At 35.7% G+C, this 13,652-nt stretch overlaps 1 protein-coding gene across 1 annotated transcript; it reads right to left on the bottom strand.

Moving 5' to 3' along the window:
• Positions 1-5,339: 5,339 nt before the first annotated feature.
• Positions 5,340-12,107, bottom strand: LOC132640359 (transcription factor MYB1-like). Its single transcript, XM_060356933.1, has 2 exons — positions 11,814-12,107; positions 5,340-6,419 (listed from the first exon to the last, which is right to left on the bottom strand). The coding sequence occupies exons 1-2, from the start codon at positions 12,052-12,054 to the stop codon at positions 5,629-5,631; spliced, it is 1,032 nt and encodes a 343-aa protein (XP_060212916.1). The 5' UTR covers positions 12,055-12,107; the 3' UTR covers positions 5,340-5,628.
• Between the last annotated feature and the right edge of the window lie 1,545 nt (positions 12,108-13,652).

The following is a 13,652-nucleotide window of genomic DNA, read 5'->3' as shown; positions in this document are numbered from 1 at the left end:
ACATGATTTAAAATCATGGTTTCGAACCGTGATTTCAAACCATATCCAAACGGCTCCTCAGGTGATTGTACTATGTTTTCTGTATGTCAATATTGCTCAATATTTTCTTTGGATATCCATGAACTAAGTTGTGATTAAAATTAAATAATTTAAGCCGTTTCAGCAACAAACCAATAGGAGAAATAAAGTTTTAAAACCAAGATGACCCAATTGCATACTGCACATGCAGTCATGCACAATAGACGTTGCAACAGTGGTCCTTCAATTTGTTGCTCACATGCTCTGAGCAGGGGCGGAACCAGAACATTTGACAAGGGGGTTCAAGAAAATTAAAAAATAAACACGCGAAGAAATCAAAACAAACACAATTCTCTATTGAAAGTGCAAGTATATTACTACAACTGTACACGACGAGGTTTCATTCCTTGAAATGTTTTTATAACAACATCATTAGAGATCCTATTAAACACATCTTTTTATACATAAGGCACCAAGCAACCACTAAAATAACTCTTATTCATTTGTTTTAGGATACTCTTTAAGCCGAGGTTGACAAGGACCTCTCCTAAGGTATTCTCTTCGAATGACATCACGATGATTTGGATGAAAGTCCAAGATTTGAGTTCTTTCACCCGGATCATGCTTTAAAGAATTCAAATCAAATTCCTGAGAAGAAAGCAATGGTACTTCTGAGTGGTTGACATTTTCTTCTAGATTAGGTTGATCATGAGAGTCCAAACTTGATTTTGGAACTTTGGTAAAATAATTCTTCACCGACTTTTGAGACTGAATTATAATAAAAAAATTAGTTAGAATTAAAGGCACAATGTCAATCTTAAAAGCCAATAAAATAAAGTCTATTTAAGGACATCTAACTGTGAGAATAAAAATTCAATCTTTTATATAGCAATACAGCAAAAAATAATCAGTAACCTTAAGCATATCTCATATTATAATATAGGATCATAACCTACTTTAACACTGATTTATGAGTATAAACATCAAAAGTTATCGAATCAAAGACTAAAGCCACAGGAAAACTGGAAGAACTATGTTCCTAGTGGTTCACTTGTTCAAAGTTTTGAGGAAAAATATTTGCTTAGGCTATAGATGATCCTATATTTAGAAAAACTCTACCAAATGTCTCAATAAGCAAGAAAACAACTTAACCACAAATTCACAATCCAGATTCCAACACACATAAAAGGGAATTGATTACTAAATAAAAATCTACACTCTGATTCTTTTATTAGCTAAAAATAAATATCTAGAAGACCAATTTTGCAAACAAACAACATTTAAGAATTAAAACAATCAAGGCTTGGGGTTCATGGATGGAAAATGGGTCAGCTACCCATTTCACAAAATGGGTTGATTAACAACTAACAAGAAACAATAATGGATTTATTGTGATTTTGAGTATGGTAAAAAAAAAAAAAAAAAAACTTGGAATTGGAAGCCATGGGCGAAGGCAACAACACAATTGAGTTGACAAAGAAGTGAAGAACAATGTTAACACTTTTGAAATTAGGGATTCTTTTATCCCCAATGGCTCACGTTTCTAGTTGTTTTTGCTGAACTTCATTTGGGTTGGATTTGATCCAGCTATTCTTTTACTTTTGTCTTGGTTTTTACTTTTGTTGACTATTATATTTTAATAATATCCCTCCACTAAGTTTCCGTAGTGGTTGCTTTAAAAATAAAAATAGAGTCCAGCAAACGACGTCGTTTTTGTTAATCTTTTTTTTTTCTAAAGGGACTGGATGAAAAATGTTTAAAAAGGTGTCATTGCCAAGAATCGAACCCGCAACCGCGGGCTCAATCACAGGCGCCTCATCCACTGATCCGGAATCTCCATTTGTTAAGGGGATGCAAAAATAATATTTGTACATGAATAAAACAATTCACCATATATATTTAGTGCAATTTTCCGACGAAGGGGGTTCGGTTGCCACCCCTCGCACCCCTGTAGCTCCGCCCCTGGCTCTGAGGGAGAAAGAATTACGTCTCTTAAAAAAATGACATCTTTGTATTGACTCTTTTTAACTTTAAATTTATCAATTTATCCTTAATGACATGCTTTAAAATCATAAAGATATTATGACATATATAAAACTATAAATAGCTAAAGGATGATGGATATACTACAAAAGTTTTTGCGTTTTATATTTAAACTCTATATATAATTAAATACCGTCATATAAAATGAAAAGGTACGTAAAATGAAAAGGTACAGAAAGTGTGTAAATATAAATATCATGGAGGGACATTGCATTGATTAATTTCACCTACACAAATTTGCTGATGCTGTTGCGGAATTGTGGTCCAATCCTACATAGAGTTGTGTCCACTAAATATTAATCAATTCCACATGACTTAGACGAACATGAGCAGTCCATTAATTATTTGCTGAATATGAAAGAAACATATCAACAGTTATTTCTTCAGAATGTTCTAAAACCTTGGTGCAAGTTTGTCTAATCCACAAAGGTTACTGGAATTAATTAAGTAGTAATAATTAGACGTTGGATTTCAATTTTAATTCAAAGGAAAGAATAATACTCCCTCCGTCTTTGTTTAGTTACTTATGTTTGACTTGACACACCACTTAAGAAGCAATAAATAAAATGAGAATTTTACTATATCACCATTCACCCATTATTATTATCAGATCAATGTTGGGAAATGAATTGGAGGATTTAATAATAAGGATAAAGTAGAATAAAATAATAAATTATCTCTTAATTTTTTAAACTGGACAAATAAAAGTGGATATGTATTTTTAATATAGTGAATAAGGAAAAGTAGACGGAGGGAGTAGTAGGTTTTGCAATAGATGTTCCAGATAAATATGATTTTGCTTTAAATGTTGCATAATTGTATACTTTTATATGAGTGCGGAAATGATCGATGAATCTGCTACTCATTTACCAGGCTAATGTAGCAACCTTCCTTCTTTTTTTTTTTTTTTTGGGGGGGATCCGATGAGATTTTGAACTTATTATATACCTAAAATAAAATAAAATATTTGTGCCCTTGTTTTTAACAAATTAAGCTCAAACACTGAGTTGAATCATTTCATACTATTAACAAAGTACCAGAGAAGGTTTCAAGTCTCACAACACAAATCAAGAAAAGTATTCTCATGATAGGCGGATGCAGCGATGCAACATCAGGTTTTAACTGAATACTTTAGATGCCAGCATAAGATTATGTATAAATTTTTTATTAAAATTGCAATAAACAGTCGATTTGAACCCATAATTTGATAATACAATCGATCATTTTAAAAGTTAAACCCATAGAGTTTAAATTGCCTCTATAATCTCAAAAATTAAATGGGCCCCAAAGTGAATTTATTTTGTTCCAGACCTCAAATAAAGCAAGTAAAATATATCTTCTCTAATAAGCTTAAACTACAACAAAAAACGGTTCACAAAATTCACCTTAACTAAATGGAGAAAGTTACAAAAGCTTCAGTAGTTATCCTCATACGAGATGTATTTTCCCCAGTGTTCAGGCTACATAATACCAAAAGGCCTGAAATTTCCCTTGAGATTAACTTGTACACCGCTTGATAAATACAATGGTTAATAAAAGAAAAGTGAAAGAACAAAAATAAACATTCTCCATGAAATTTATGGAAAAAACTAATGTGACAAATCGTTTTCTCATTATTGGCATTCTTTCCCCAACACATGACTTATATTACGTACTATTTTTTTACCGATGTCGAATTAGATAGAAGATCTGCCGCAGCCACAATAATACTACCTAAATTCCCCAAGTTCTCACTGTCCTGTGTAAGAACAGAGACATAAACATGACCTAAAATTTTTTGGAACTCATTCTCGCAATGAAAACTAGCTTCTTGGACTAATTTTCCTATTGTTTTGACGTTACTATATAGACCTTCCTTCAGATGGTGCTCCTCTGCGTCTCTTAAAACATCATTAGCAGATTGGTAATAATTCAAACATAAATAATATATCACTTTCAAGTTATCGTCTTTTTCCTGATCGATAAAGGTGTGAATCTTAAATGTTGTCTCGGATGCGTTTGTCAGTGCTAAGTTGATGGCCTCTTGTGTCAACTCATAAGGACTCCTATGAGGATTTAGGCCAAAAGCCTGCAAGCAAAACCTTGGGTTCTTGGATTTGATGCACACTTCGGACAAGGGGTTACTTGTACTTAGTGTCATGAAGGAAGCAATAATTAGAAATAAGACTAGTATTGAACCAGAGAAAGAAGAAGGAGATGTTGCCATTGTCTTGTTTTTGCTCGTTTTTATCCTTTTGATTGTTGGATTTGTAGTAACTTTATATGGGTGAAATTCAATAAAAACATGCCTATATCTCGAGATGATTGTGTGTTACTATGTGGGAGAATATTGTTGATTGAGTTGATATATGTAAGAATCTAAATTATCATCAATTGATTAAGTTTCTATAATGTCCATTTTTATGCCATGTTTAGACTTCCCATTTGCGTTTAACCTTCCAAAATTTTAGGTGTATTTTATTTCACAATCTTTTGAGCTTGAATTATCCCTTCTGTCAAGATCTTATATTTAAAATTTGAGGGAAATTGAGTAAATCATGTCAATAGACTTCAAAGCTTACCTTATTTGTAAAACTAGAGAGAATTTTTTATACATGATCATAAACATTTTTCCATTTTAACAGAATTATTTTCAAAAGTACAGGGGAAGGAAGAAAAGGGATTCAACGTCGTTTGCTTTTGCATAAATAAGAGGTCAAGGTTGATAGTTTTAATAATTCAAATTTTAGATTTATGATATCCATTTATTTTGGCATGTCATATATACATATATATATATATATATATATATATAAATGTACACCTTCTACCAAACAGAGTATAAAATTAATCTCAAATTTAATCCTGAAATATTTCACCTTATCCTGTGTACTCAACGACTCAGCGCTTAAAATGTTGGGTGTTTAAAATATAATAAAACTGTTGCTGCGCAATTAAAAAACAGAGGTCTAGCGAAACATTCGGGTGCAAATATATCGAAGTATCTATTGTTCTAACTAATGTTAAGAGCTTGCTTTTATTAATTGAATCCAAGTTATTGACATTAGCACGTGACATATGTAGCTGATTCTCCTCATAGGACATTACATGGTTTGCAAAATTATTCTTTACAAACTTTTTAAAAGCTATTTTCGCAAAAGATGAACTACAAACAAGTCCAAACACCACCTCTACAAACTACGATAATTGTTTTCAAACAATTCTACTTTTTTTGTTTGATAAAATGAAAACAATGGTGCAAATGGAGTAGTTAGTTTTTGGAAAGAAAAAAATTAAAATTGACCAAAACATTCTACCACGACCATTTCATTGCCAACTTTACAAAATCAGAAACTTCCCGAGCTGCAATTTTCAAGAAGAAAATGTTTTTTTTTTCTTCTGCCCTAGTTAGTTTTAAACGCATTCTTATACCATTTCTGTCATAAAAAAAACCGCCACAAAGAAGAAACAGAAAAACCCTACAAGTTTCAGCTAGAGCCTTCAACTTCAGCTGGTAATATACATCGATCATCATGTCCGTCGACGGGCTCTGTCTGCTCAAAAAGAGTGATCCTTTTTCGTGTTCTGTTAACCAACACCGACTTGAGCAGAACTACATTGAGAATTTCTTTGGCTTGTGGTTAGGCCGGATAATTTGCCAGCTTTCTCTAGTCCACTTCTAATCCAAGCAATGTTGTTCAGATCCGTGGCCATATAAGCCAACTCATGGCCGAGGAGGGGAGGATGTTCCTCATAATCAACAAATTCGGGACCCAACAATGAACTCTTGGAGGAGCTCTTGGTAGTAGCTGCACAGCAACCATGGCCGCACCTCTGAGGAACTATGGTTTCACCAGATACACCTTCAAGAAGTTTGCATATATCAAAGTCTGGCGAGAATGCGTGGATTAGAGGCCGGTGCATTGGCACTATGCTTGAAGTTGCAGAAGGGCTATAAACATTAAATCCGCCAATTTTCTCAGTTGGACGAGAAGCAGATGGATCACCGTTTCCCATAGATGTAGGACTTCTTTCAGAAACGAAGTGTGGAGTTTTCTCAGGAATACCATTCATCTCGTATGTTTGAGATTTGTCTTCAGACTGGCTGGACATGCACTCTGTGCGACTAACTTCCAGCATTTCCAGGGGCTTAATTTGGTTAAGATCTCCACGTGACTTAGTTTCTTCAAACAATGCCTTGGCATAGTCAATGCTGCGTAATGGTTTTACCATCCGTAGCACTGCGAATCGGCGCCTTAGTGTAGAGTTCCAGTGGTTCTTAATTGCATTGTCTGTTCTACCAGGAAGCAACTTTGCAATTGAGGCCCATTTATTTCCATGGACTGCATGGGCATTAATTATAATGAGGTCTTCTTCATCTGCAGCAAGCAAGCTTGATTAGACTTCAGGGAAGAATATGGTCATGAGAATAACATGGATCGAGGAGATTCTCAATGCAACTGATTACATTCGCTTCTAATAAATTGAACTAAACATGAATAGAAGTCTCAAAACCAAGGTAATTTGAATATCAAACAAATTCACATAAAGAAAATCTACTAAGCATTACTCAAGTATATAATCTACTGCATTTAAGGAAAATGCACTTGCTCAGTGGGACAGAATTGTGATGTGCTACTGAAAAGAAATATCACAATATTCATACTTTAGTGTAAAGTTTATGCATCATATCATGAGTTGATCATCCTTTACTTCCCAAAGAAAAAATGAAATGAATAGAAGAAGAGAACAGAACAGCGACGAGAACAAGTATGAAATACGAAGAACAGCTAAAAATGAGAGGTTAACTATCAGGCCTAAAGAGCATGATGACATAAACAACCAAACCCCCATAATACAGAAAGGTTAACCACCTTTCATTGCAAAACCACCAATGTATTAGCACAGTTCGTTATACAAGATTGCTGGACTACAGGAACCCACTTGTCAATTTACTGATGTTTTTTCCTTTTTATCCTAGACATGTGTTAGGAGATCTAGAACATACTGGAAGGCGTCAAGATTTTGGGTATTGCAGGAGTATTAAGGTTGAGGAGGTTAAGGGTGCTGTTCGTAGGATGCGCAGGGGAAGAGCGACCGGACCTGACGAGATTCCTGGGGAATTTTGGAAGAGTGCGGGCCCGACAGGTTTGGAGTGGCTGACTAGGTTGTTTAATGTCATCTTTAAGACGGCAATGATGCCTGAAGAATGGAGGTCGAGTGTAATGGTCCCTCTATACAAGAACAAGGGAGATATCCAGAGTTGCAACAACTATAGAGGTATCAAGCTACTAAGCCATACTATGAAAGTGTGGGAAAGGGTGATGGAAATGAGGGTGAGGAAAGGCGTGTCTATTTCAGAGAATCAGTTCGGATTCATGCCGGGACGCTCAACTACAGAAGCCATCCATCTTGTGAGGAGACTGGTGGAGCAGTATAGGGAGAGGAAAAGGGACTTACACATGGTATTCATTGACCTAGAAAAGGCTTACGACAAAGTCCCAAGAGAAATCCTATGGAGATGCTTGGAGGCTAAAGGTGTACCTGTGGCGTACATTAGGGTGATCAAGGACATGTATGAGGGAGCCAAAACCAGGGTAAGGACAGTAGGAGGAGACTCAGAGCACTTTCCAGTTGTGATGGGGTTGCATCAAGGATCAGCTCTTAGTCCGTTCTTATTTGCCTTGGTGATGGATGGATTGACGCGGCAAATTCAAGGTGAGGTGCCATGGTGTATGCTTTTCGCGGATGACATAGTCCTGATCGATGAGACGCGTAGCGGAGTTAACACTAAGCTGGAGGATTGGAGACAAACTCTGGAGTCTAAAGGGTTTAAGCTGAGTAGGACCAAGACAGAGTACTTAGAGTGTAAGTTTAGTGAAGCACCTCAGGAGGCCGGCTTGGAAGTGAGGCTTGGTACCCAAGTCATCCAGAAGAAAAGTAGTTTCAAGTATCTTGGGTCTATTATGCAAGGCAGCGGGGAGATTGACGATGATGTCACACATCGTATTGGGGCAGGGTGGATGAAATGGAGGCTTGCTTCCGGAGTGCTATGTGACAAGAAGGTGCCACCACAACTTAAGGGAAAGTTCTACAAAGTGGTGGTTAGACCGACTATGTTGTATGGGGCGGAGTGTTGGCCAGTTAAGGTTTCTCACGTTCAAAAGATGAAAGTTGCTGAGATGAGAATGTTGAGATGGATGTGTGGCCACACCAGGAGTGACAGGATTGGGAATGAGGATATTCGGGACAAGGTAGGAGTGGCCTCGGTGGAAGACAAGATGCGAGAAGCGAGATTGAGATGGTTTGGGCATGTGAAGAGGAGAGACACGGATGCCCCAGTGCGGAGGTGTGAGAGGTTGGCCATGGATGGTTTCAGACGAGGTAGGGGTAGGCCAAAGAAGTATTGGGGAGAGGTAATTAGACACGACATGGCGCAGTTACAGCTTACCGAGGACATGACCTTAGATAGGAGGGTTTGGAGGACCCATATTAGGGTAGAAGGCTAGTAGATAGTCTCATTACCCTGCCTTATTAATAGTCGCATTATCGTAGTATAATTTCTTGTGCTCTAATTTATGCTATTATGCTATTATCTGCTATTTCCTGTGCTTTGATTATTCTATGTTATCTGTGTCGCTTGCGTTACTTCATTTCATTTCCATATCGCTTTGAATCTCTTAGCCGTATCTGACCTCTTTTTATGTTTTTATTGAGTCGAGGGTCTCTCGGAAACAGCCATCCTACCTTGGTAGGAGTAAGGTCTGCGTACACTCTACCCTCCCCAGACCCCACGTTGTGGGATTTCACTGGGTTGTTGTTGTTGTTGTATCCTAGACATGGTATATAAATGGATAACGGGATTCTTATCTATTTAATCAGTCTCATTTCCTTATTGGTTGTCAAGCTTACATTCGTGACTGTTCTACATAGTAATTTCTAAAAGATTGAAGCAGCATCACTTTGCCAAATGCATTACATTTAAATGTTCTTATTTTAAACATTCACAGGACACACATGCCATTCATATCTATAAGAAAATCATGTATGTGAGACCACATCCACTAATTACAGGACAAATTTCTCATTTCTGCTCTGTGTTTCAGCATATTTGAAATATTTACTTCCGTCATAGTTTATCCAATCATTATACTGATTTCTTAATCTTTCCGACGTCCATTCGTCCTTTAGAGAACCTTGCTACATAACTATAGCTATCAATACATCAATAGAATCTGTACCAAGACATACTACCAGGCTTCATACACTCATAAAGCTGATTTAACTTTTCAGGTCATGTATCAGAAGAATCCAACAAGTTCCAAAAGCACAATGTAAAGTTCTAAACTTCATTAAGCACCGGTATCCAAAATAAACAGCCCTGAAAAGATCAAAAAGTAATACAAACTACACAAGCAGCTTCACTTAATAGAAATGATAAATAGACATCCATGAAAAGATTGAAAAGTAAGACAAGTTACATGAATCAAGAGCAGCTTTGGTCAATAAAAATGACAATACAATTATGCCTAGAAATATCCGTCAGTACTCTTTGCAACACCAAGCACTCGTTAAATTGAGCAAATCATCCATATACCTGTGCTAGTGGGAGCTTGCTCATATGCCAGCCCTAATCTTGATAAAGAAAGAGGGTTGTTAATGGCCATGATAAAACTAGTCATCTTACGATGGAATCATTGAATCCTCACAATACAAAATATACTGTGAGAATGACGCAAAATAAATAGCGAAGGATTCACATAGCGAACCACAACTAACTTGAGATTAAAGCATGGTATGTTGTATGCATCATCCATGTCAAATCATCTGGCAACTTAAATAGCTACTAGGCCAGCCTAGTATCTGCCTGATTTTTCTACAAGGTAGTGGTTCCCTCCATGCACAGGCGGCTGTCAATAGCAACAACTATCATGCAAAGAACAACTCACCAAAAGGACATTTCTGAGATGCTTTAGAAGGTTATTAATAGTATCAGCCAAAGAAGGCTATCTCTAACATTGCTTGTGGTAGACTAGGTTGAAAACACATTTCTATTAACCTTCAGCAAATGGTAACACCAAAGGGACACGAGCCGAACTAGAACTTCACTAAAGTTGATGTCTAAAGCTAAGTGCGGCTAAAGACAAGCACATTTGATGTTTCCAAATAGAAAGTTCATCATGTGAGAAAGAGATAGCAATTACTCCTGACAACATTTAGATAAAGAAGCAGTAGAACTAATTCTTCCTCGTCATGAAAAGAAAATATAATCATTTGCAATTTTGTCTCTCGGGCATAGACACAAGTAACAGAACAACTATACGCTAATCTGAATAATAACATATTCACTGAATGGCAAAGAAACCTAAATTGCACATAGTTAGACCCTATGTACCATTCTCCAACATTTTATTTTGTTTATAATTACCATTCAATGATTTCTATACGGCGTATTCTAACAACTCGGGCATTGAACATCTCCAAATGACTCGAACAAAAGACTATATTACTTGTTACCAGAATTGGTTAATATTTGCTGAGAACATAAGCATGTGTCAATAAAGACACAGATAAAAGATAAGATTTTAGAGTATTACTATATTAAGGATGCAGTAAATCTTGAAGTTCTAGAGTGTAACAATAAGCTACCACAGGGGGTATCATCCAAAGAGACGCCCACAGTCTCACATTGTTTCGCTGTCTCTCTGTGGTATGTGTGTGTGTTTGTAAAGGTAGGGCCACAGGACATTTGAAATAGAAAACACAGGCAAAATACCAATGTAGAAGAATAAGTAACTGACATACTTGACCAAAGTCAACATTACAACAATCATGTCCGCCTTAAGCCCAACCTTCCTATAACCATGGGCAATACTAGAAGTCGACATACGGATTCGAAAATATAGGTTCCGCCGAACACCGTAGTTGTTAGTTCAAACCTTGTATTTGCATGAATGAATTTACTAAATATGTGCAAAAATTAAATTCAGAACGCAGTTACTAACGCATGATATTGGCATATCGCTATCCTAGAATTTAGAACCAATAAAGTTCAAATTTTGGCTCCGTCTCTGCCTATAATCACATTAATAACAAAAAGCATACTCAATTGAAACTCAAAAACATCATACAAAATCCAATATAAGCACCAAAAACACTCCCTTTACTAGCAAAAAATGTGCCCTAAAAAGCTATTGCCCTTTTCACCAGACAAAAATAAAATAAATCCAAAAGTACTTCAAATAAACAGGTAAAATAACAGCATATTACGTATCTATGCGAAGCTTACAGATCAAAGAGAGTAAAAACAACAAACGACGACCATTTACCAGTAAAAGGCTTGTTGTTAAGCCTTCTGAGATAATTAATACCTACTAGTTAAGTTACCATCCGAGCAATCAACTCTCAAAAACGTGCCCTAAAAAACCATTTCACCAGAATAAAAAGAACCTGAAAACTCAAAAATAATTTAATAAAAGAGTAAAATAACAGCAAATTGCGTATTTATAACAAAACTTAGGTAAAAACAACAAACAGAGACGGTTAGTTTACCAGTTAAATGCTTGCGTTTAAGCAATTTTACTAACAAGTAATCGACACTCAAAAATTTCAAACACACAAAAAAAAAAAAAAAAAAAAAAAAAAAACTCCATATGGTAGCAAAAAACGTGCCCTAAAAATCCATCTCACTATTCACCAGAAACACGGTGAAACCAGTAAAATAACAGCATAGAGCGTATTTATGCAACACGGTGACGGTTAATTAATGTTACCAGTAAAAGGCTTGCGTGTAAGAGCAGGATCAAGCTGATTACACCACCTAAGTCTGCACGATTTTCCAGAACGTCCTGGAATTCCTTGTGCAATCATACTCCAATTCCTCGCACCAAACTTATTAACCAGTTCCTTCAACACTCCGTCTTCCTCAACCGACCAAGGTTCCTTCACTCTTCGATCATTACTACTAACTCCGTTAAAAATGGTGAGACCGGTTTGCTCCCTTTCTTCATTCATTTGCTTTCTTTAATCATTTCCTTTCGGTTATAGTATACTGCCTTTTTAACCGAAAAAGCTTGTTCTAGACGACTGGGGCAGAGAAAATGATAAATATGGTCCTTTATGTTTGAAAATAGCTTCAAAATAGTCCCTTAAGTATTACACTTAACAGTTTTCGTCTGATAAAATTTAGCGGAACTATGGGGAAAAAAGAAGAAGTAAATTAGTGGTAATTCACATTTAGAGGTATAATTTTAGTAGTTTCTGCTATTGGATTTTAACTTAATTACATTGGATAGTGTAATTAGTTTTTTTTATAATACTTTAATTTGCTTTTTCAAGTAGTTGAACCCTTTATATACTGAAAGATTAAATTTAAGTGAATTGAATGCACTGTGCAAGCGCGCATCCTCTACTTTCTTTTGAGTTTTAGCCTGTAACCTTGACAAATCAGTTTATTGCCAATGCCTCTTTGCTCTTTTTGACAAAAGCATTTGAAAATAGAAGTACTAATTTTTAGATACATATTGGCCAACTTCATGCCCCAATATTGTAGAATTGATGTGTTTTTCTCCTACAGTTGTATTTAATTTATTCATGAGTACATCTTACAGAATTTGTAATTGACTCAATTTTCAGAAACATTTTTCAAAGTCTTGCAAACTCGCAAATGATAAAAATATAGTAGTTAAGAGAATAATGAACCAACTTTTATCAAAAGGATATAAATTTGTACTTCATTGCCATATACCTCCATCAAGGTGAGAAAATATCTGCATCTTTATATTCGATGTTCTCAAGGCAAGCTTTCATGTAATCTTTTATAAGCTAGATAAAGTTGTGAATCCTTGCTCTTGACTCTTCATGATATACATGAACAAAAAAATGATTTATGCCAGTCAACTTTGTCTCCTGCAAGGTTTGCATCTGAGAGTATCTCGCTAGATCAAAACTGTTAGTTCTTGGATACAAAAATTAAATTTTTGAGTGCCAACCAGAAATCTCAATAATCTTTTTATAAAAAGATAGGGTGGCTTAAAAAGGGTATCGCACGAAATCTGGTCTACTAATTATTGAATTAAAATAGAGAGTTAGTCATACCTTGGCACCTTTGATTTGTGTACTTACCATTTTCTTCTTTGACAGAGAGATATAATGAGCTTACTAGAGTATTCATGTACAATGAATTTTTAATACAAAATCTTTTGAGTACTCCCTTTGAATACTTGGCTTCGCTAAAGAAATTCTCATCTAACTTCGCATTATTTGGAACTTGAAGAAGAATGTTAATTCTTCCTCGTAATCATCTCAAGTTCGAATACCTTGTAAAAACTTCTTGTTGTGAAACCTTGTCCTACAAGTTTACCCTTAGTTCTTACAACCTTACTATTTTCATAAGGTTCATCTGAATATTCATAATTGTAGCTCATTTGGCTTGGCGATAAGTTCTATATGTTATTTCCTTCATTTGCATTCAACTATTCTTGCATGGAATCGTTCATTTATTGCAATGCTTCATCTCTGGTTAAGCTTGTGCAAACATATTCATATAAATCGATTGCTTGTTGCCTAAAGTACACTCTTCATCTCCATGTCCAATTTCACTTCAACAAACA

Source organism: Lycium barbarum, chromosome 5, assembly GCF_019175385.1.
Source record: "Lycium barbarum isolate Lr01 chromosome 5, ASM1917538v2, whole genome shotgun sequence".
Taxonomy (NCBI): domain Eukaryota; kingdom Viridiplantae; phylum Streptophyta; class Magnoliopsida; order Solanales; family Solanaceae; genus Lycium; species Lycium barbarum.
This window is presented reverse-complemented; position numbering and strand designations above follow the sequence as displayed.

Coding starts and splice junctions, on each gene's coding strand:
- LOC132640359 (XM_060356933.1), bottom strand. CDS start 12,054: ATGAATGAAGAAAGGGAGCAAACCGGTCTCACCATTTTTAACGGAGTT. Junction 6,420..11,813: donor TACACGCAAGCCTTTTACTG/GTAACATTAATT, acceptor TGCTTGCTGCAG/ATGAAGAAGACCTCATTATA.